This window comes from Diceros bicornis, chromosome 8 (assembly GCF_020826845.1).
Source record: "Diceros bicornis minor isolate mBicDic1 chromosome 8, mDicBic1.mat.cur, whole genome shotgun sequence".
Classification (NCBI taxonomy): Eukaryota; Metazoa; Chordata; class Mammalia; order Perissodactyla; family Rhinocerotidae; genus Diceros; species Diceros bicornis.
The window spans coordinates 5,936,983-5,957,781 of NC_080747.1; the positions used below are offsets into that span (position 1 = coordinate 5,936,983).

General features: G+C 50.4%; 1 protein-coding gene across 3 annotated transcripts in view; it reads left to right on the plus strand.

Annotated features, from left to right (window-relative positions):
* CRMP1 (collapsin response mediator protein 1) overlaps positions 1-18,996 on the plus strand; it is a 72,616-nt gene extending 53,620 nt beyond the window's left edge. Inside the window, exons 9-15 of one of the 3 annotated variants that reach the window (XM_058546702.1) lie at positions 423-476; positions 1,237-1,393; positions 4,346-4,487; positions 5,166-5,336; positions 11,921-12,100; positions 14,875-15,043; positions 17,948-18,996. In XM_058546702.1, the coding sequence (XP_058402685.1) occupies positions 423-476; positions 1,237-1,393; positions 4,346-4,487; positions 5,166-5,336; positions 11,921-12,100; positions 14,875-15,043; positions 17,948-18,039 (965 nt within the window). In that variant the 3' untranslated portion in view covers positions 18,040-18,996. The remainder of the gene's footprint in view (positions 1-422; positions 477-1,236; positions 1,394-4,345; positions 4,488-5,165; positions 5,337-11,920; positions 12,101-14,874; positions 15,044-17,947) is intronic. The other 2 variants (XM_058546704.1, XM_058546703.1) reach the window with 2 other exon arrangements.
* The last annotated feature ends 1,803 nt before the right edge of the window (positions 18,997-20,799 follow it).

Consider the following 20,799-nt stretch of genomic DNA (forward strand, 5'->3'; position numbering starts at 1 on the left):
GGGCCTCCAGCACACGTTGAAAAGGGAGATGGGATGGCGGGCGGAACACAAGATGTGCAGTCAGGTTTAGGTTTGACTCCTGGGGTGCCATGAGCCCACTATGTGACCTCAGGTAAGTCTTGTCTGAGCCTCAGTTTCCTCATTTGCAGTTAGAGTAAGACCTTGTCTTGTGGGGTCAGATGGGAACACGCATTTTAAAGAACTTTGCAAGCATTCAAGTTCTCTCCTGGGGTTTTCACATCAGGTTAGTGATGGAGCCGGGGCTGCGTCAGCTCTTGGGTCCTGCCCCCCTCTTTCTGGGTCTGCCCAGCAGCATGGCCTTGGGCAAATTTGGCAGTGCTGTCGGCCCACATCCCCTTGGTATTTGTCTCTGTGTGTGAAGATTCTTACTGGAGACTGCCCGTGGGCTTTTATTCTGGCAGAAGCACATCTGGCCCCTCCCTGGAAGACAAGCTGGAATGCTTGGGAAGCAGCGGGTCGGTGGATGCACAGCCCGGCTCCCTCGCCCCAGGGGTGGGACGGCTCTGCGGCGCCTTCCACAGTCTCCCAGAGGTCCCAGCTGCACTGAGCTGCAGGTGCCCGTAGCGATAACTCCCCTTTTCTTGGCTGCTTTCTCTCCTTATGTCACTTCCTCAGTCCCCAGCCAGTGTGTCCAGAGTCACCTCCCACGTATAATACTTGAACTCGCTTCCTTATTTGAAGATCTGCTTCTGGTGGAACCCAGACTAAGACACAAATCACGTCTCTGTGCCTCAGTTTACACAGCTGTAAAAGGAGATAATGGTTGTGTCCAAATAGTAACGGCAGTAACAATCCAGATCTTGCTGAGTGGGGCGGCTGGGTGCTGAGTACAGGCATGAGCCGCATAATGACGTTTCAGTCAATGACGGACCGCATAGACGACGGTGGTCCCATGAGATTGGTACCGCATAGCCTAGGTGTATAGTGGGCTACACCTTCTAGGTTTGTGTAAGTGCACTCTATGATGTGCACACAACAATGAAATCGCCTAATGACATTTCTCAGAACATGTCTCCGTCGTTAAGCGGTGCATGGCTGTACCCGCTGGCCGGGGTCTCCGGGATGCGTGTGGTGAAGCCCGGGAGAAGGATAGACGACTTATTGCCTTTGGCCAGCCTCATTCTCTGGCCTCCAAGATCCTCTACTTTTGTGCAGCAGCATCTCCCACGGGAGACCCCTCGCTCTTAACCTCGCGTGTTTGGGTCTGCCGCCCAGGGCCCCTCGTGTTTGGAGAGCCCATCGCTGCCAGCCTGGGGACGGATGGCACCCATTACTGGAGCAAGAACTGGGCCAAGGCGGCGGCCTTCGTGACCTCCCCTCCCCTGAGCCCGGACCCCACCACGTCCGACTACTTGACCTCACTGCTGGCCTGGTGAGAGCCGGGAGGGCGGGGGCCTTTGGGGCAGAGGGCCGAGGGGCAGGAACCTGGGGCTGGTTTGGATGCACTTGTGGAGGCCTTGGGCTGGAGGCCCTGGGGTGCAAAGCTCCAGACTGTTTACACTGGCCTTCGGGGGCCTGAGGGTCTGTTTTATTCAGTGACTGTCCCGTCCGTGTTTCTGGACCACCTCCTGTTCAGTCAGCACCTGTTTAAGCACCTCCTCTGTGCCAGGCACCGTGGTGTTTTGGGAGGCAACCAGGATTAGGAATGAGAGACCAGGATTCAAACCCCGCCTCAGCCACTAACTGGCTGTGTCACCCTGGGCACGTCACATACCCTGTAATGTCTCTGCCTTGGTTTACTCATTGGCAAAGTGGGGAGAATACAGTACCCACCGCAGAGCCGGTTATGAGACAGTGTAGGTGAAAGGCCTGGAATTCAGGGTTCACTATGCTGCGTGCACACAGTAGCAGCACAGCTACCGTAGTCCCTTCCTGCTGTGCGCCAGCACGAGGGAAGAATACGTCAGGCCACAAGAGAGGGCTACGGGGTGAGGTGTGAGGCTGCTCTGGAAGCAGAGATGCACGCTCAGGACCGGGAGACGTGCAGAAGGCTTCCTGGAGGAGGGGACCTCAGGGCTGGAGCTAGTGGATGAGTAGGAGCTTACCTGATGGGCGAGGATAAGACAGGGTTTCTAATCAGAAGGATCTGCAGGGGTGGTGTGTACCCACCATGGAGATCTCTGTCCCCCAAATAATGCAGAAACCCTTGACTTGCACATCCAAAGGCTTACTTACTGTGTGTAGCCTGATGTCTGGCAGGCAGCGCCAAGACCAAAACGCACTCCCACTCTTCCTCCACAAAGCTGCTGCCCCACAGTCACGCCCATCTCAGAGTGGCAGGACACGGACCAGATTCCATGGACCGGAATATGACCGCTTCTTGCCGCCTGGGCCATGACCATCCCGGCTCAAGCAGCCATCATCTCTCACCTCCCGACAGGCCTTTCATTTCCACACTGCCCCTTCCACACCCCACTGCGTCACAGTCTGTTCCCAGCAGCCACCCAGATATTTTAAAACCTAAATCAGACCAAGCCACCCCTCTGCCCAGAGACGTCCAGGGGTCTCTCCTCTCAAACGGAAACACAGGTAAGTCCCTGCAAAGTCCTGCAAGGCTGAACCTGCTCTGGCCGTCCTCTTCCCTCGGCTCCCTCAGTCCAGCCCACTGGCCTCATGCTAAGTGCACACCAGGCAGGACAGTGTCACAGGGCTTTGCACTTACTGTGCCCCTGCCTCACACTCTCTTTTCTTGGACATCATGTTGTTTGCTCCTTTGCTGCCTTCAGATCTTTGCTGGAAGATTCCTTCTCAATGAGAGATTTCTGCACACCCTCTTTAAAATGGCGGCCCCGTCTTCCCCAGTACTCCTCACCCCTCCTCACTTGATTTTAATCCCCACACTCATTTGACATACCATATGTCCCCAACTCCCCATTCCTCACTAGAATGTCAGCTCATGAGCACAGGAATTTTGTCTCTTTCTGTTCATAGATGCATCCCCATGGCCTAAAATCATGCCAGGCAGGAAGTCTGCAGCACACCTTTGTTGAATAAATGAGTGAATATCACGTGTAAATATATTTCCGTACATCTAGATGATCACTAATGTGCCCCAGGGCTCCAAATTGGAGGATGGCCTCTGCCTGCGCTGATAATCACAAAATAACGCTTCCCTCATTCACTGACTCAGATGCCCAGTTTAGGGCTTGCAGTGGAGCCACAGGGCATTTTCTCTCAAAAGCTAGAGGGATGAAAAAGCAAGCCCAGTGGACTTGTGTCACTTTGCTACAAGCAATGATTAGCATTTTGTCCTGCCAGCACAGCACGCAGACACCAGCCAGCTCCTACAGCAACAGCCTGACAGTAAGACGACAAATGTCAGGGCACTTATGTTACCCCCTTGTGAACTTGCAGAGGCATGAGGCCAGGGGCGTGGGCGTCCTTCCAGTGTGAACGTCCCTGACTCTGTGAGATACGCGGGCACATGCTGGATGGAGATGTGTATTTTACTCACTCAATTATATATTCATTTATCCATCCATCCATTCATTTATTGGCTGCACTCAAATTATTTTTCTTCTCTTTTTTTAAACATTGAGATAAAATCCACAATGCACTCAATTTTAAAGAGAAGAGGTAGAGAACCGGGGAGAGAGAAGGATGGGAGTTAGCATCTTTGGTGCCTGCGGTGCTAGGTGAGCCCAGGAATTAGCTCATTTGGTCCTCATGATGATCCTGGGTGGAAGGTTCCATTCTCCTCCATTTTACACATGAAGAAAAGAGGAGCGACTTGCCCAGCTGGGAGGTGGCAGAGCCAGGATTTAAAAGCCAGCCTGTTGGATTTGCAAAGCTGGATCGCGTCAGAGCAGGGCTGTTCAGGGATTTAGTGAGATGCGTGGAAGCAGTCACCCTGTTGGCCTCCAGCATCCTCTCCTCTCCCGGCTCCTTTCTCAACACGGAGAGCACCCCCGCCCGCAGCATCCTGGGGCACCCCGAGCTCTCCAGGAGGGGAAAGAACAGACCCAGCTGTCCCAGGATCAGAGCACTTTAGTGTAGGGTAGCCCGGTCCCTCTTCTGGTCGGATCCCCTGTCTTCCAGGTGAGGAAGAGGAGCCCACCTGGGGAGCCTTACCCAGACCAGCCTGGAGCATGCACTAACATAGAACCTTCTTCCGATGCCCAGGGCTCTTTCTAGTTTTCAACAAGACACCAAGGGCCAAAGGGCCTTCTGATGTCACTCACTAATGCCCATGATGTGCCCCCAAATCCTCACCAGAACCTCTCTGGGGTTTTGGGTTCGCAGCCTGCATTGGGTGTCTGAAGTTGGGGTTTACCCTTCAGTGTGAATTCAGGTCTGAACACCACCTTGTTTTTATCCTTGCTAGTGGAGACCTGCAGGTCACGGGCAGCGGCCACTGTCCCTACAGCACTGCTCAGAAGGCAGTGGGCAAGGATAACTTCACTCTGATCCCTGAGGGCATCAATGGGATCGAGGAGCGGATGACCGTCGTCTGGGACAAGGCAGTGGTAAGGCGGCACCCCGTCTCTCCCCACAAGAACATTCTAGAATCACCCCACCTGGCCAGTCAAAAGCCAGTGTGTCATGCACTGCTTGTGATTGAATCTCCTTCCTTTCTTACTTCGAGGCAGAAGCAGAATGCACCAGGAGGGCACACGAGGACACGCGTGACTCTTAAGAGAATAGCACTAGTCCTGTGGCATTCTCTGCGATTGCAAATGTGACAGCTGTCCCTTACTCTTTAAGGATGAAAAATGTTTTGTTTTGTTTTTAACTACATTTTGGTTCCTATAAAGATGACTATGGAAACTGTGTGTGTGTGTGTGTGGTTGGGGTTGGGGGTTGAGAGTGGGTACAGAGGATCCTGTGGCATAAGGAAGCCCCAGGTCCCACTCTGATCACTGACTTGAAACCAAAGGTTTTTATTTTCTATTAACTTGGGCCCAATGAAACGGACAAGATGCCACAGTGGCCGTCATGCGAAGGTCAACGTACCTCTGAGCAGTTAATTCAGTTTCCTCTCTGATGAGGCTAGGCTTCAGGGGCTCTTTCAGGAAGGTCTGTTTTCAGCTGGGAGAGGAGAAAATTCCAGACTCCTCACAAGGACTCCAGTGGCAGTTTACATGTCTGCCCTTCTCCCGGCCTTATTATGGGATGCTCTTCTCACTGATGGATCTTGCCTTCAGGCCACTGGCAAAATGGATGAGAACCAGTTTGTCGCTGTCACCAGCACCAATGCAGCCAAGATCTTTAACCTGTACCCCAGAAAAGGGCGGATTGCCGTGGGCTCGGACGCCGACGTGGTCATCTGGGACCCCGACAAGGTGAAGACCATAACAGCCAAGAGTCACAAGTCGGTAAGTCCTGGTTTATCCGTGACTTTCCTGGTTTGGGTAAGCAGTTCTTGCTTTGCAATCATTTTAGAGGCCTCTGGTTAAAAATGATTTATGACGTTTCCAATCAGGATGTGGTCTGATATCTGGACAACAGTCATTCACATTTCTCCTCCACTTGGAGAGACTGGGTCTGCGCAGGCTCCGCCAAGCTGCTGTTTTGCTCTTGGCATGCGTCTCTCTCTCCTCTCAGCGGCTCCTGCCCACAGATGTGTGCGTTCTCCGGCTCAGAGAGGGGAAGTATTAGGTCCAAGATTCTTTCTCCACTTTACTTATGAAGCTGGAAAGGGTTTGATGTGACATGTCAGAATCCTCCTATCATTTCGTGGTGCACTGCTGACAGTCAGCAGAGGCAAGTGCGCTGTCTTTGAGCACGCCGCAAGGGTGCACACTCTCCCGTATTCCGGGCCCCAGGCCTGTGGTTGTGGGCAGTCTCTGTGCTTTGTATCTTACATGCCCTTGATTTCTTCACTCATCCAGCAAACCTAAGGATGCAGAGAGACATAAGACATCTTTCCCTCACTATGTGCTTGCCTCAAACCCACTCTGCGTGACCAGCAGTGATCTTGGGTTCAGATTAACATCCACACCTGCAAGACCACACTCACAGGAGGCCACAGCCTGGCCCCTGGCTCACTAAAGTCTGTTAGAGGACACAGCCTGGGAGGCAGAGTGTGTGCACACAGCACCGCCCTGTGATGGGATTCCTCATGCCCCCTTGGGTGCCATTTCCCAGCCCACCCAGGGATCACTCGCTGGTGAGGGGTGAGACAACATGTGTGGGGACAGGACCTCAAGCACAAGGAAATCTCATAAGAAAGTGACAAGAACCCCTCATAGCAGCTCATGAGTGTGGCCCCCAGGTCCCCACTCGGTCACAAGAGACACGGCATGGGCACACAGGGGTCTTGTCCAGCTCACCAACCAGTGGTCATGCTTACAATAACCAGTGCTCCCTGGTGACATGCTGGCTTCCCTCACCCCCATCCCTGGGGACAGGGACAGGAGGAAACAAGCCTGATGTCGCCTCCCCTGGAGAAGGGTGTACGCCATTCTCCACACTCACTGCCCAGCAGGCACACTAGTCCATTTTAATGCCATTCCATTTTAATTTTAATTTAGTTACCACGACTGCAGTGATATATGTGCACACAGCCTGGGGTCTGGGAACACAGGAGAGGCACCTGCTCCCTCGTGGTGTTGGGGAAGGTGTCCTGGTGAGAGAACATTTGTGAGACGGAGTGCGCCACCACCGCCATGCAGCTCTGGGGCTGCCCCTGGGCTCATGAGGCGATCACAGTCCAGAGAGGAGGGTGAAGCCTGGACCAGCTATTAAAGGGCCTCGGGCCGAGGACCCAAAGGGAGACTGGGCAGTGGGAAGGAGGCTGAGCCAGGCACACGCAGACCGCTTATCTCCTGTTATTTCAGGGCATGATCAGTGGATGTGCGGGTTCTATGCTCAGGAGCGGGGATTCTAGTTATTTTCATAATCCAGCCAAATACTATTTTGTAGTTAACTCTGTGCTTAGCATTTTCCATACATCATCTCACTTAATACAATAATCTTCTACGTTAGGTATATTGTTATTAATAAATAAGAAAACAGAGAGAGAGAGAAGTGTGTAACTGCCCTGTGGCTGCCATAACGAAGTACCACAAACTGGGGGCTTAAAACAGCAGAAATTTATTGCCTCACAGTTCTGGAGGCCGGAAGTCTAAATCAAGTGTCGCAAGAGCCACACTCCCCCGAAGGCTCTCAGGGACAATCGTTTCATGCCTTTCTCCCAGCTTCTGGTGTCACCGGCCATCCTTGACAGTCCTGGGCTTGTAGATGCATCACCCAATCTCTGGCCTTCTCCCTGTGTCCTCTCCTCTTCTTAGAAGGACACCAGACGTCGGATTCAGGGCTCACTCTACTCCAGTAACCTCATCTTGACTAGTTACATCTGCAATGACCCTATTTCCAAATAAGGTCACATTCTGAAGTGTGGGGGTTAAGGCTTCAACATACTTTTTTGGGGACATAATTCAACCCATAATAAGAAGTCATGTGCCTGAGGTTACCCACATGGGAAGTGATTGTTTCAGGTTGGTTAAACTTGGGGAAGCATCCCCTCTCTCTGCCAGAACTGGACTCTTTTCACAGCGACAAGAGGACAGTGCCGGATGCCATGAGACAGTTTGGCCAAAGGATTTTTGTCTGTTGCATTTCCCCTGTCCAAAGCAATGCCACTCACATAGTGCAGGAAACTAATGTTTTTCAGAACATGGATTGAAAAATGCTGTATTAGAGATTATTTTTTTAAGTTGTAAAGATATTACTTTTAACAATTAAAAAGAGATCATTTCTTATATATTGATCAGTGATTAAAATTTTTTTTTTCTTTGTGAGGAAGATCGGCCCTGGGCTAACATCTGCCAATCCTCCTCTTTTTGCTGAGGAAGACTGGCCCTGGGCTAACATCCGTGCCCATCTTCCTCCACTTTATATGGGATGCCGCCACAGCATGGCTTGACAAGCAGTGCGCCGGTGCATGCCTGGGATCCGAACCAGTGAACCCCGGGCCGCCACAGCGGAGGGCGTGCACTTAACTGCTTGCGCCACGGGGCCGGCCCCTGTGATTAAAATTTTAAACCTACTTTTCTATAAAAAGAACACAACTTATTTCCTTTCATATCTTAGTGGAAAAAGTATTTACTTCAAAGTGCCACACCATACCTATACATACATGTTTGTATATCCATAGCCTACCAAACTCAATATATATTGAGATATAATTCATGTGCCATAAATTTCACCATTTTAAAATGTACACTGCAGTAGTTTTTAGTATATTCAGAAGGTTGTACAGTCACCACTACAAATTTCAGAACATTTTCATCCCCTCAGAAAGAAACCCATTAGCATTCACTTCCCATTCCTCCTTCCCCCAGCCCCGTTTAACCACAAACCTACTTTCTTTCCCTATGGACTCGCTTTTTCTGGACATACCATATAAATGGAATCACACAATATGTGGCCTTTTGTGTCTGGCTTCTTTTACTTAGCATCGTGTTTCTGAGGCTCATCCACACTGTAACATGTATCAGTAGTTCATTCTTTTTAGGGCTGAATAATATTACATTGCATGGATGACCACATTTATCCATATCCATGTACCCATTAATCCATTCTTCAGTGTCAGGCCATGTCTTACAGGATATAAAAGAAATAAGGAACAGTAGTTTCTTCCTGGGAGGGGGACTAGGGAACTGGGGCTCATGGATGGGAGAGACAACATGTGTTTTTTATCATGGTCTTTTGTACTGTTTGAATTTTTACATTGTTCATATATTACCATTAAGAAAAAAAGCAATTAACTTTTAAAACGTATGTAGTTGTGAAACATAGAATGTGATATTTGTCGGTAATATTACCTGAGCCTTGTAAGAATTCCCCAATAGAGGAATACCATCCTAGCATATGTCATGTCCTTCCACCAAGAAGAGGAACAGCAAACCCCACTGAGCTGTCTGTGTTGGGGTTGGCCAGTTCCGACTGGTAGGGAAGTGACTTGCCTTGTGTACCGCCTTTTGGCATTCACAATCCACATTTGGGCTTCAGCAAAATTATAAATTACTGCCTAGCAGGGGCCCTTCAGGGTGACTCCGGAAGAATTAGATTAGCAAACATTAAAACTGAAAACAGACTGCCTGGGCCCTGGGAGGCAGCTGCAAACTGAGTCTGGTGCAGTGTTAGCAGCTGTTGGAGAAGATCTGATGGTTTCCCTGAAGCCCCAAATATGCACCTAAAAACCATCAAAAACAAGAAGAGAACCCTATTGGCTGATTACAAATCAATATAAAGAATCAATAACTTTCCTATGAAATAATAAAAAGCACTCTGAAAAATAGAATGGAAATCAAAATCCTGTTTCTAATAGCAATAACTAAAGACTCACATAAATGCAAGCTCTTTTACACTGAAAAGATTCAACAGAGTGAGTGTATCAATTCTTTCTAATTTAATCTATAAAGTTGACGTAATCTCATAAGAAAATTCAATAGAATTGCTTTGTAACTAGAAAAGCAGAGTTCCAGATGGTAAGTCTGAGAATATTTCTGAAAAAGGGAAAACTAAGGAAAGAGCACTAACAGTTTCAGTTATTAAAATGTATTATAGAGCTACAACAGTCGAAACAGTTTGGCATTGGTACAGAGCCAAGAATAGACCCACCACCTGGAAGAACTGGGTTTACAATAAAGGAGGCAGTTCAAGTCAGTTAGACAAAGAGAGTTATCGAACCAGTTCTGTGAGAACAGCCCCTCTCATGAGGCTAGACGTCAGCCGTACTCATTACCACAAAACAAATTCAAAATGGATCAAGGATCGAAATAAAATAAAGTTATGAAAGGACTAGAATAAAACTCATTTTTAAATGATTTTGAAAGGCAGAAGACCTTTCTAAGCAAGACGCAAAACTTAGAAAATATAAAGGAGAAGATTGGTCTGTTTGACCGTTGACTACATACAAATTAAACAAAAAACCCCTCTGTGTGGCAAAAAATAGTAATAATTATTATTAACTTATGTGAGATCAAAAGGCAGAGGAGAGACGGGGAAGTGTTTGCAACACACGGGACAGACAAAGGGATAAATTCCTTAACACTGAACGTGTCCTTAGAAATCAAAATACCAAGAATGTAATAAACAGAACAGTGTGCAAAAATGCAAACAGTTACACAAGAAGAAATATACAAATGGTTTATATTCATTTAAAAACAGACCCAGGACCAGCCCCATCGTTCGTGGTTAAGTCTGGCACGCTCTGCTTTGGCAGCCTGGGTTAGTGGCTCGGATCCTGGCACGGACCTACACCACTCATCAAGCCATCCTGTGGCTGCAACCCACATACAAAATAGAGGAAGACTGGCACAGATGTTAGCTCAGCAACAATCCTCCTCACCAAAAAAAATAAAAATAAAAAAATAAAATAAAACCAATAAAAATAAATGAAAATAGACCCCATCTCACTTATAATTAACCAAACGCAAGTAACAACAGTAAGATGCTGTTTTTCACCCGTGCCCGTGACTGAGAGGCAGGGGTTTTATAGGACAAAGATGTGGTCAGACCGTGGTAAGCAGGCGAGCTTATAGAGTGTTTTCAGGAATGGAAGCTGGTGCCTCCTCTTTGGGAGGACAACTCCATCAAAGTTAAAATCCATTTATTCTTTGGCCCAAAACTCCACATCTAGAATGATGTAGAAAGATAAAACCACACATGCCGGCGTGGACACACACACATGTGTTTCAGCACGGTTTGTAGCAAAAGTGGGAAGCGACCCAATTATTCATCCCTGGGAACTGGATAAATAAATAATAGTTCGGTACAGCAGTTTAAAGAATGTTAAAAACATTTTTAAACCACGTACATGTGCTGATATGGAACCATCTCTGAGGTAAGGAGGAAAATTAAGGTGAAAACTGTCTGTACAGGGCGTTTGCAATGTGCAAGACGATTCTTCATGTGCAGGAACTATCTGGGGGCACAGAAGACTCAGTTCAGGCACTTATCTCTCTGAAGTAGAAGAGACAAGTGCTTTTTAAAAAATCAAATGTCTTGGGGCCGGCCCGGTGGCGCAAGCGGTTAAGTGCGCGCGCTCCGCTGCGGCGGCCCGGGGTTCGCTGGTGCGGATCCCGGGCGCGCACCGACGCACTGCTTGGCAAGCCATGCTGTGGCGGCGTCCCATATAAAGTGGAGGAAGATGGGCACAGATGTTAGCCCAGGGCCGTCTTCCTCAGCAAAAAAAAAGAGGAGGATTGGCGGATGTTAGCACAGGGCTGATCTCCTCACAAAAAAAAAAAAAAAAAATCAAATGTCTTTTGTACTGTTTAATTTTTTTTATCATATACACGACCTACCTCTAAAACAAAAAATGAAAAGGAGTTGGCTGGTGGTGGTTATATTCACTTTAGGAGTAATGAAAGGAATGCATATTTTTAAGGACATGTTTTGTCTTTCAAATTAGCAAAAAAAAAGAAATAAAAAGTAAAAATGACCTCACCCAGTGCTGGAGTGGATGTCATAGACGTGAAGTCATGACGTGTTTCTCCCTGCTGACATAGTGTTGATTGGGCTGATGCCTTTGGAAAATCTGGCAGTCTGCAGTGAGTGCCTTAAAAAACCTCATCTCTTTTGACCTAGTAATTTAATTTTAGTAAACTATCCTGAAGAAAATATTTTTTAAAAAAGACACAAAAGTGTCTATTATAGGCTGAGCAGCCATGTTGCCTGACTCCAGGGCCCCCATTCACGTTCACGATGCCTCAGACAATATTGGTTTGTTGATGTAATACCCCCCTCAACCTAAATGTTCAGTTGTGAGGGGTCTGTTATGCAAATGAAAGAGCATATAATGGAATATTACACAGTCCCAAACAAGGCGATTTCAGAGAGGAAAACCTTGGAAAAGCCTGTGAAATGATGTTAGGCAGAGTCGCTGTTAGGAATGACATGCTTGTGCAGAAAGCCGTGGTGAGGTCCTGCTGTGGTTCCTGCTGTGCAGGCTGTGGAGTACAACATCTTTGAAGGCATGGAGTGCCACGGCTCCCCGCTGGTGGTCATCAGCCAGGGCAAGATCGTCTTCGAGGACGGCAACATTAACATCAACAAGGGCGTGGGCCGCTTCATCCCTCGGAAGCCCTTCCCCGAGTACCTGTATCAGCGCGTCCGCATCAGGAGCAAGGTGCGTGGGGCCGGGGCTGGCGTGTGCAGTTGACAAGTGTAGCCGTGCCAGCCTCCCTGTCCTCGTGTGTCATGTGAGCAGTGACAGCCCTGCCTGAGTCTCCGGCTGGAGTGAGAACCAGATGAGACCTTGGAGGTCCCTGGGCTTTGCAAACTGTAAAGAGGTGTGCACATGTGGGGATGGGATGGGCAGTGGGAGTGACACTGACTGAGCTGCTTTGGGATGTGCGTCCTGCATCACCTCGGGGTCTTCACCACCCCCTCTTTGAGGTGTTGTGACCCTCCTCCTGCAGATCAGAACCCTGGTGCTCGAAGCAGTGGATTCACCAGCATCTCACAGCTGGGAAAGCTCTGCAACCCTTAGGCATTGCCCTTTTGGTAAAAACAAACAACCTCGACGGATGGCAGAACTGCGTCTAGACGCCCTTCAGATCTGCCCTCTTTTCTCCCTCCCCGTCCTCCTCTTCCGTTCCACATCTTTCCTCCCTCTTTGCCGTGATGAGTCTTAGCACAGACTGGGGAGGTCCGATAGAAGGGCGTGGAGCAGGCTCAGTCCCATCTCCAGTCCAGCTCGGGAAGAAGCTTGCTCACGCTTTAGATAAACTCCTACCTGTGGCCCATCGTCTTCCCTAATTGGGTCCCTCCTGTCACCACGACAACCTCCTTCTCGCACTAAATGGCTGATGTTTGCCAGAAAGCCCAGCTTGTCTGTGTGTGTGTGTGTGTGTGTGTGCACGCACGGGTGCATATGTGCACGGGTGTATGTGTATATATATGCATATTTCATGCTTGTGTGTGTGCATGCACATGTGCCCACCTGTGTATCGTCCCACTCTTCTTGTGTTTCAGAAATGGCACCACCACCACCAATTTCCATGGAAAAGTCCAGAGACCTCTTGGCATTCCCATACTCCCAGGCCCACATTATGAGGCTCTGTGTCTGTTTGTGGTCCCTTTCCATCTCCCATAAGGTGTAGCTCCCTAGGTCAAAGATACCAAATCACACAGACGTTATGCGTCAGGTAGGGAAAGGATGGACGTGGAGAATAAGCAAGTCAGGTCCGAGAAATGGCCAGGGATGGCCAAGGTAGCTGAGTGACTGTGGCAGCTGCTGAGAGAAAAGGGACTCATGTAAATTCCTGGCTGGGATGCCCACTGAGGGGGCAGAAACGCTCCTTGGCTGGCTTCATTCCCTCCAGGTTGGTTTGAACCTGAGGCCTGTGGTTGGCAGTCCCGTCTGTAAGAGTGCGAAGCCATCATTGCAGTAGCGAGCACGCCAGATCCCCTGGCACAAGGTGCTCCCTCCCCGCACACCTGGGGCAGAAGTTAAGAGCCCGGCCAGGTGAGGGAGAGCACCGGCTCTGGCTGAGCTGGGCTCAGAGGAGGTCACGGACGGGCACTGGGAGGCAGGGAGACGGCATTAGAGCCGGCAGGCACCGAGGGAAACCCAGAGACACAGAGAGCAGGTACTGAGAGGAGTGGGACAAAAAGAGAGCCAGGTGCCAGGACCAGGGGAGCAGGGCTCCGGGGACAGATGGATGGCTGTCACCATGGTGTGTGGGGGCCTTGACTTGGTGCTAAAAATGGGACTCCTGCTGCAGAGGAGGAGGGAGCCCAGGGCTGGGGTCGGGGCGCTGTCCCTGACTCACAGTAAAAACTGCACGTCCCTGGACACAGGCTGTTCTCCCAGGGCCTGGGGCACACACCCACCCTCCTTGGCCATCTCTGAGCTCACTTGTCTGTCTCTGAGCTCACCTGTCCGTCTCTGAGCTCACCTGTCCGTCTGTGAGCTCACCTGTCCGTCTGTGAGCTCACCTGTCCATCTGTGAGCTCACCTGTCTGTCTCTGAGCTCACCTGTCCATCTGTGAGCTCACCTGTCCATCTCCGAGCTCACCTGTCCGTGTCCGAGCTCACCTGTCTGTCTCTGAGCTCACCTGTTGAGCAGCAGGCAGTTTCCAGCAGGCTCACAGCCTCCCACCTCAAGCCCCTGCGCTTTCAGCTTCTCTCTCTCAGGGCTTCCTCTGTCCCCTGGGGCAGCCCTCAACTCGTGGCGATTAAGGCCAGATCCGGGCCCTGTCCGGACCCTGTCCTCTCGAGGGTCTGTGCTGAGGTTCAATCCCTGCTCACGGTTTCCCTGAGCCAGCTGCCCTCAGAGGTGGCCCACTTCCCTTTCTGTGGTGGGTTTTCTCCTTTCCTCTCTCCCTCCTCCTTTCTGGAATCACCTCCCAAACAAACTATCTGCCCCCAAATCCTTGTCGGGGGTCAACTTTGTAAGAACGTAGATGAAGGCGGGCCTTTTGATGCAGCCAGTCCCTGACTCAGTGGTCCTTCAGGGGGATGGTGGGGAGTCTCAGAGACAAGAGTTTTCCCTTGGAAATCGCTTTGGGGTCCTCCTGCATGAAGCTCTGTGTGTATGTGTGAGTGTGTGTGCACGCATGTCTTTATATGTGCGTTGCATTTGTGTTGGATTGTGCATGCATGATGTGTATGTATACATGCATGCATGTGTCGGGGGGTGAGTGAGTGCATTGTGCTGTGCCTGTCTGTGCACATGTGTATGCACGTGTATGCATGTGTGAATTGTAAGTGCACACGTATACACGTGTGTGGGTGGTTGGGTGCATACATGTGGTCTGCCTGCATGTGTATGCACGCGCGTGTGTGTGTTTACCCCTGAGGTGGCCTCAGGTCACTATCCGGCTGCAAGGCTCTGGCCCATCTGAACGGGAAGACACACATGCTTCTTACTGATCAATCCCCCCCGCCCCGTTTAGGTTTCTGGGTTGCAAGGGGTTCCCAGGGGCATGTATGACGGTCCTGTGTACGAGGTGCCAGCTACACCCAAATATGCAACAACTCCTGCTCCTTCCGCCAAGTCCTCGCCTAACAAACACCAGCCTCCGCCCATCAGAAACCTCCACCAGTCCAACTTCAGTTTATCAGGTAAGAAACTGCGCGGCCGGCTCCCCACGCCCACGGCGGTTCCCAGAGGCCTGAACAAACCCACGGCCTCAGGCACGCCATGGGGAAGCAAGGCGGGAGTGTGGGACCCCTCCTCCTCTCCTCCCGGTGGGGGCAGAGCCGGTTGGGGGAGTCAGAAAGCAGAGGGGGTCTGTGGGGCCACGTAGAGATAGAGACCCTGGTTTGTGAAGAGTGTGCGTGAAAACTGGCCCTGTGCTCGTCCTTAAGCACAGGTGGAGACGTTTTTACACTCTTACCCAGGAAGCTAGACGTGGAGTGGTGACTGGTGTAGCCATCGTCTGCTGGGCGCGTGCTCTGGTCGTCTTCCGCCTCCGCTGCAGTTTGTTACACGCTGTCGTACTCGTGACTCTGTTTCTTCTCCACAACAACCCTGTGTGTAGAGTGATGTCATTCCTATTTCTTCAAGGAGGGAATTAAGCCCCAAGAAATTCACTGTCAAAATACCAGGATTTGGTGCTCAACAAATGTGTGTGGACAAAATCGAAAGTTGACGTGGTCCCTCAGACTTTCCGAAGGCCCCCCGGACATGTGTCCCCAATTTCATCTGATCGCCACACGAGGGCAGACATGCACACATTGGGAACATTGAATTGGAATTTCAACTCTTAAAATATTTGAGGCATCAGCTTGTTATATGCTGTGCTAGGTCTAGGAATACGCTGATGAATAACATGCTGGGCAGCCCTCAGTCTCTCCCAGAGGCCAGCAGACATTTTATTAAAGGGCCAGATAGTAACTATTTTAAAAATTTAAAATTTTGTGAGCCAAGAGGCAAAATCTAGGCTATTATAATAAATAGCCATTTCAAATGCAGCTGTTTAGAAAGGTAAAAACTATTCTTAGCTCTTGGACTATACAAAAACAGGTGGTGGGCCGAGTTTTGCCAGAGAGCCACGGTTTGCTGACTCCTGGTCTAGCAGGCGTGAAGGACATTTAAACAGAAAGGGGATGTAGTTAGTGGAAGAGAATGGCAGGGGCCGAGAGAGAGAAGATGAAACATCGATTTAAATTGTGGGGGTGACAGAACCTACCATCCACTCAGGGACTGTCCTCAGTGATTCTGCAGTGGGGTACACGAGTCTGGTCCCCATCCAGTCCATCTCACGTTCCATGAGCTGTCATGGAAGAGGTTCTCGCACACCGAGTGTGATTCCAGACTTTCAAGGTAACTGATATCTGTGCACAAAATGGGCCCTCCACACAACCTGAGTGTCTCATCGGGTGCTCAGGCGGCAGAACAGGATTAGCTGCGATGCGGGAAGAGCTGTCTGGGTGGGCCCTGCCTCGGGGAGCGTGCAGACTAGATCTCTGTTCTCAAGTTATGCAATTCACAATTGCAATGAAATGTGGAGAGAAATCCCTGCCTTTTAAAGCAAGAAAAACAATGCCACAGAAAGTCTGCCGGAAGGACCCACAAGCACCCTGCTGTCCCAGTTCTGGCCACAGCTCCCTCTGAGGCCCGCAGCACTGCCTGGGCCAGCCTCTCAGCAGTTGACAGGTGACTTCATTTGCTACCAACACCCTAGATATTTCCCAACGTTAAGTGTCCTTTTATATCTGCGTGTGTCACGTCAGAGAGACATAACGTGACTTACTGAACTAGTGTCCTCTTGTCCAATAGGTATTTTCCAAGTACCTGGCATGTAACCAGCAGGGTACAGGTGATTATGAAGAGAGAGGGTGTTAAGCACTAGGCCTGGTCTCTGATTTCTGGGTCTTTAGGAGATTCCTGAATTACCAGGAAGACACGTCGTCTACCAATGAAACAACGAGAGAAAGAGTCAGTATCTAAACCAGATTCTTTGTGGCTCCACAGATGCTGTGATGTCAAAGGTGGAAGGGCCTCGAGTCGGCTCTTATTTTATGGAAAAGGCAGTGAGGCTAAGAGAGGGGAGTGTCTGATTCCACATTACCCAAAGTCAAGGCACCGTTTGTACTGGAACCCAGGTCTCCCGACTAGACCCTAGGACCTTCTCCACAACCTCCCTGCTTTCCGCATTATCCGTCATTCACCATTTAGTCATTTAATGCACATTTAGTGAGCGCCAGGCTCTGGGCTTGGTGCTGGAATTTTACATCTTTATTTAACTGCAAGAGAATGCATGATATTAGAACGGATGGTTGGCTTTGCAGATTTAAAACAAAAAATGCTGCCCCCTCCCCCATGCAGATGTGTTCATTGCAAATGAGATGAGGAAATCCGGTTTGAGTGGTTCACACACAGGGACACACGCATGCACAGATGCACACAGGCATACAGACGCACATACGTGCGCTCCATGCACACCATACATAAAGCACCTTTGGAGCATCGGGCTCTGTGCCCAGTGTTGTTCCGACTGTGCGGCAGGATTGCGGGCTTTGGAGACAGACCGGTTGGTGCTAAAATCCTGGCTTCCCCGCCCTCCAGGTGTGTCCTCTCAGAAGCGTGACCCGAGCCTCAAATTCCTCATCTGTAAATTTGGACTATTAATGCCCCCTTTGTCGTATCTTGTGCTCTCAACTCAACAACATATGTGAAAGCACCAAGTCTGTGGCTGCACACAGTAGGCACTCAGTAAGTGCTTGTTATTGAGCACTGGAGCACCTGTCTCAAGAACGTGAAATTCCACTGGGGAAAAAAGCCAGACGAGAAAGAGTGCAACGTGGTCAGGACTGTAAGAGGGTGACCCCAGGGCCTAAGGGGCACAGAGGAGAGAGCAGGGGAGCCTCCCAGAGGTGAGCCTGGCCTGGGTCCCCAAGGGTTGAGAGGATGGAGGCACGTCAGGACGCACGCCCAGCAGGGGCACATGGGAGAGGCCCAGCCCTCAGGAGCAGCAGGTGGAGCTGGGGCCCACAGATCCAGTCTGGCTCTGTCTCTTTCAGGTGCCCAGATAGATGACAACAACCCCAGGCGCACTGGCCACCGCATCGTGGCGCCCCCTGGTGGCCGCTCCAACATCACCAGCCTCGGTTGAAGGCGGACGCGTGGATGAGCTAGAGTGAAGGATTCTGGGAATAATGTCCATGCCTCTCCCTGTCAGTGTTGTTGAAACCCAGTTTTATTTGGTCCTGATGGGGGGAAAATTGAATGATGTTCTTTCCTTTTTTGTTTCGGAAGAAGTGGTACTAGTGTGGTGTGTTTGCTTGGAAATTCCTTGCCCACAGTTGCGTGTTCACGCCCACTCCATCTCAGAGCATGGTGCCTTCATTTCCCTCCTTAGTGGACACAGGTTCTAGCCTCGTCTTGTACTGTCCCTTCCACTCCCGACTCCCGGCTCCATGACTCTCTGAGTGGTTCCTTTGCACCCTTGTAGCTGTTCTAGGATAGTTGATGCATGTTACTAAATTACGTATGCAAGTCTGTGAGTGCGTCTGACGGACATCGCCGAGGACAGAGGTAGACACGGTGTCAAGCCCTCAAGCCCTCAGGGGCAGTTCCAAAACTCTTAACGCGAAGATGTTTACTCATTGCCGCCACCCCAAGTCTACACTAGAAAGGAGCCTGCCCCCCCCACCCCCACTGAGATCTGCTGTGAATTCTCAGAGAGGCGGGGAGCCTTCTGCTGCTCTCAGAGAACCATCATCCATGTCCCGTGTCAGAAACCCTGGTCTTCGTGGCACTTGTACCTCGCCATGACGTCTTTCTGGTCTGTGTGTGTCCTTCCAGCCAGCTCCGGGCTCCAGGCCGAGCCAGGTTCACACTCAGAAAGGGGTCTCCCATCCCCATTCAGGGCTGATGACAGTGGGGCACCGGCCGCTCCCGGGTTGCCCGAGTCCTGGTCCCTCCGAGGCGGTTGATGGGGCAGTCACATTTTTAAAGTTTTGTACAAAGTTTTCCTTTGTAATCACCCCCATTTTTACTTAACAACTGACTGACTGTGGCTCTTATTTCTGAATTCAAAGCTTGTGAAAAAATAAAGAACATAAATGGCCCACTGGCTCGACTGGGGTGTTTTCATTTAAGTGGTGGCCGTTCGGTTGGGTGCACACGATTGGTACCCCCCTCGTAATAACTGGACGGTGGTGCCTGCTCCCTGAGGACTCCCTCTGGGTAGATCGTGGAGGAGGCAGGGGAGGGAGCAGAGAGCCAGTCATGACTTCTGGAGTCTCAGGTCCCCATCCTGAGACCACGGATGAGAAGGACATGGGCCGGCGATGGGCTCCCGTGAAATAGGTTGAAATCACACGTCCACTCCTCCTGCCCAGCCTTTCCTTGGCACCCTCTCTCGTGGGTTACATAGGTCAGACTGCCTCAGCTGGAAGTGCCAGACTCCTGAACTTCACATTTCTTCTCTCCGGTCCCATGAGCAGATATACATTCTAAGGAGGAGGAAAACCTCAGGCCCAGTCGCTTGTCTCGATTAGCTGTCAGTAGTGATGATGATGGTGACGACGACGATACAGGGAATGTCATACAGCACTGCCATATGCCAGGGGCTCTTATCATCCCCATGTTACAGTTGGGTCCTAGACAGGTCAGTATCTTGTCCAAGATCACACAGTTAGGAAGAGGCAGAGCCGGGATCTGAATCCAGGACCCACACATTTGGCTCCAAGTCCAAAGCCCTTGCTCCTCACTACTAAGCCTTATTGTCATCTGAGCAGGATGGGTTTGCATGGTCCCTCATCTACTTAATGGTTTGGGTGTCCTCTCCCCCTGCCCACAGCTGGGTTAGGATACCTTGGTTAAGGTCCAAAGAGGTATCTACTCAGGGTCAGTTATGGACTTTCTGGAAACAAGGCTGAATACTGAGAAAGGTCAAGAATGGATGGTAAGAACTTTCCACGTTTGGCCTCGGCCCATTCAGACTATCAAAGGGCAGCACAGAAAATTCCAGAAGAGTTAAGTTGGCTGCAGTCAGTTACCCACCGTGCCCTCTGGAGTGTTTCTTCTCTTCCCCGTCACCCCCCAGCCCGTCGGGGTGGGAGCTGAAGCAGACGCAGCCCTAACATCCTCCCTCTAAGACCCACTGACAGGGCCTTTGCCTGAGGGTGCCAGCAACCTGTCCTACGTTAGGTTCCCCAGAACCTCCAAGAGGCACAGTCATGGGGTCCTGGTGGCTGTAAGACAGACAAGCCTTGATTCTTGCAGGCTGAGCTGCAACATTCCTCTAAAGGCACATGCTTTTCATTCATCTCTTAAATCGTAGGAGGAGGTGGGAAGTGTTTCCTCAGAGAGCTTTAGGGGAAGCTCTCCATTCTCTCCCTCATTCATCTGCACATCGATTCCCCTTTCCCATGTGGCTCAGCCCAGCCACAGGTCCCAGGGGTTAGGATGTGGGCATCTTGCTGGGGGCATTATTCTGCTGACCACACGAGTCTTCTAAGTTTTCTTCCAGAAGTTTTGTTTTACCTTTCACATTTAAGTCTATGATCCATCTCATAATCCTTGTGTATAACGTAATGGAGGGCTCACGGCTCTCTTTTTTCCGTAATGTCCACTGACCCAGAGCCATTTACTGAAAAGATCATCCTTTGCCCCACTAAGCTGCAGTGGAGGCTTTGCTGTAAATCAGGTGACCATAGTGTGTGGGGCTTCGGATCCGGGGTACCGAGGTGAATGAATGAATGAATGCTGCACACCAGGCTGGGGCGGGTGGGCGCTCTGGTTTGTAGTGTTTGCTCATTTCCATGGTGTAAATATTCTCACTGCAGCCAATTTCAAGCTACCAACAGGAAGCCAGCGAGCCTGCAACCCACAAAGTTTCAGTCGGCTCTGGTGTCCCAGTAAGGGC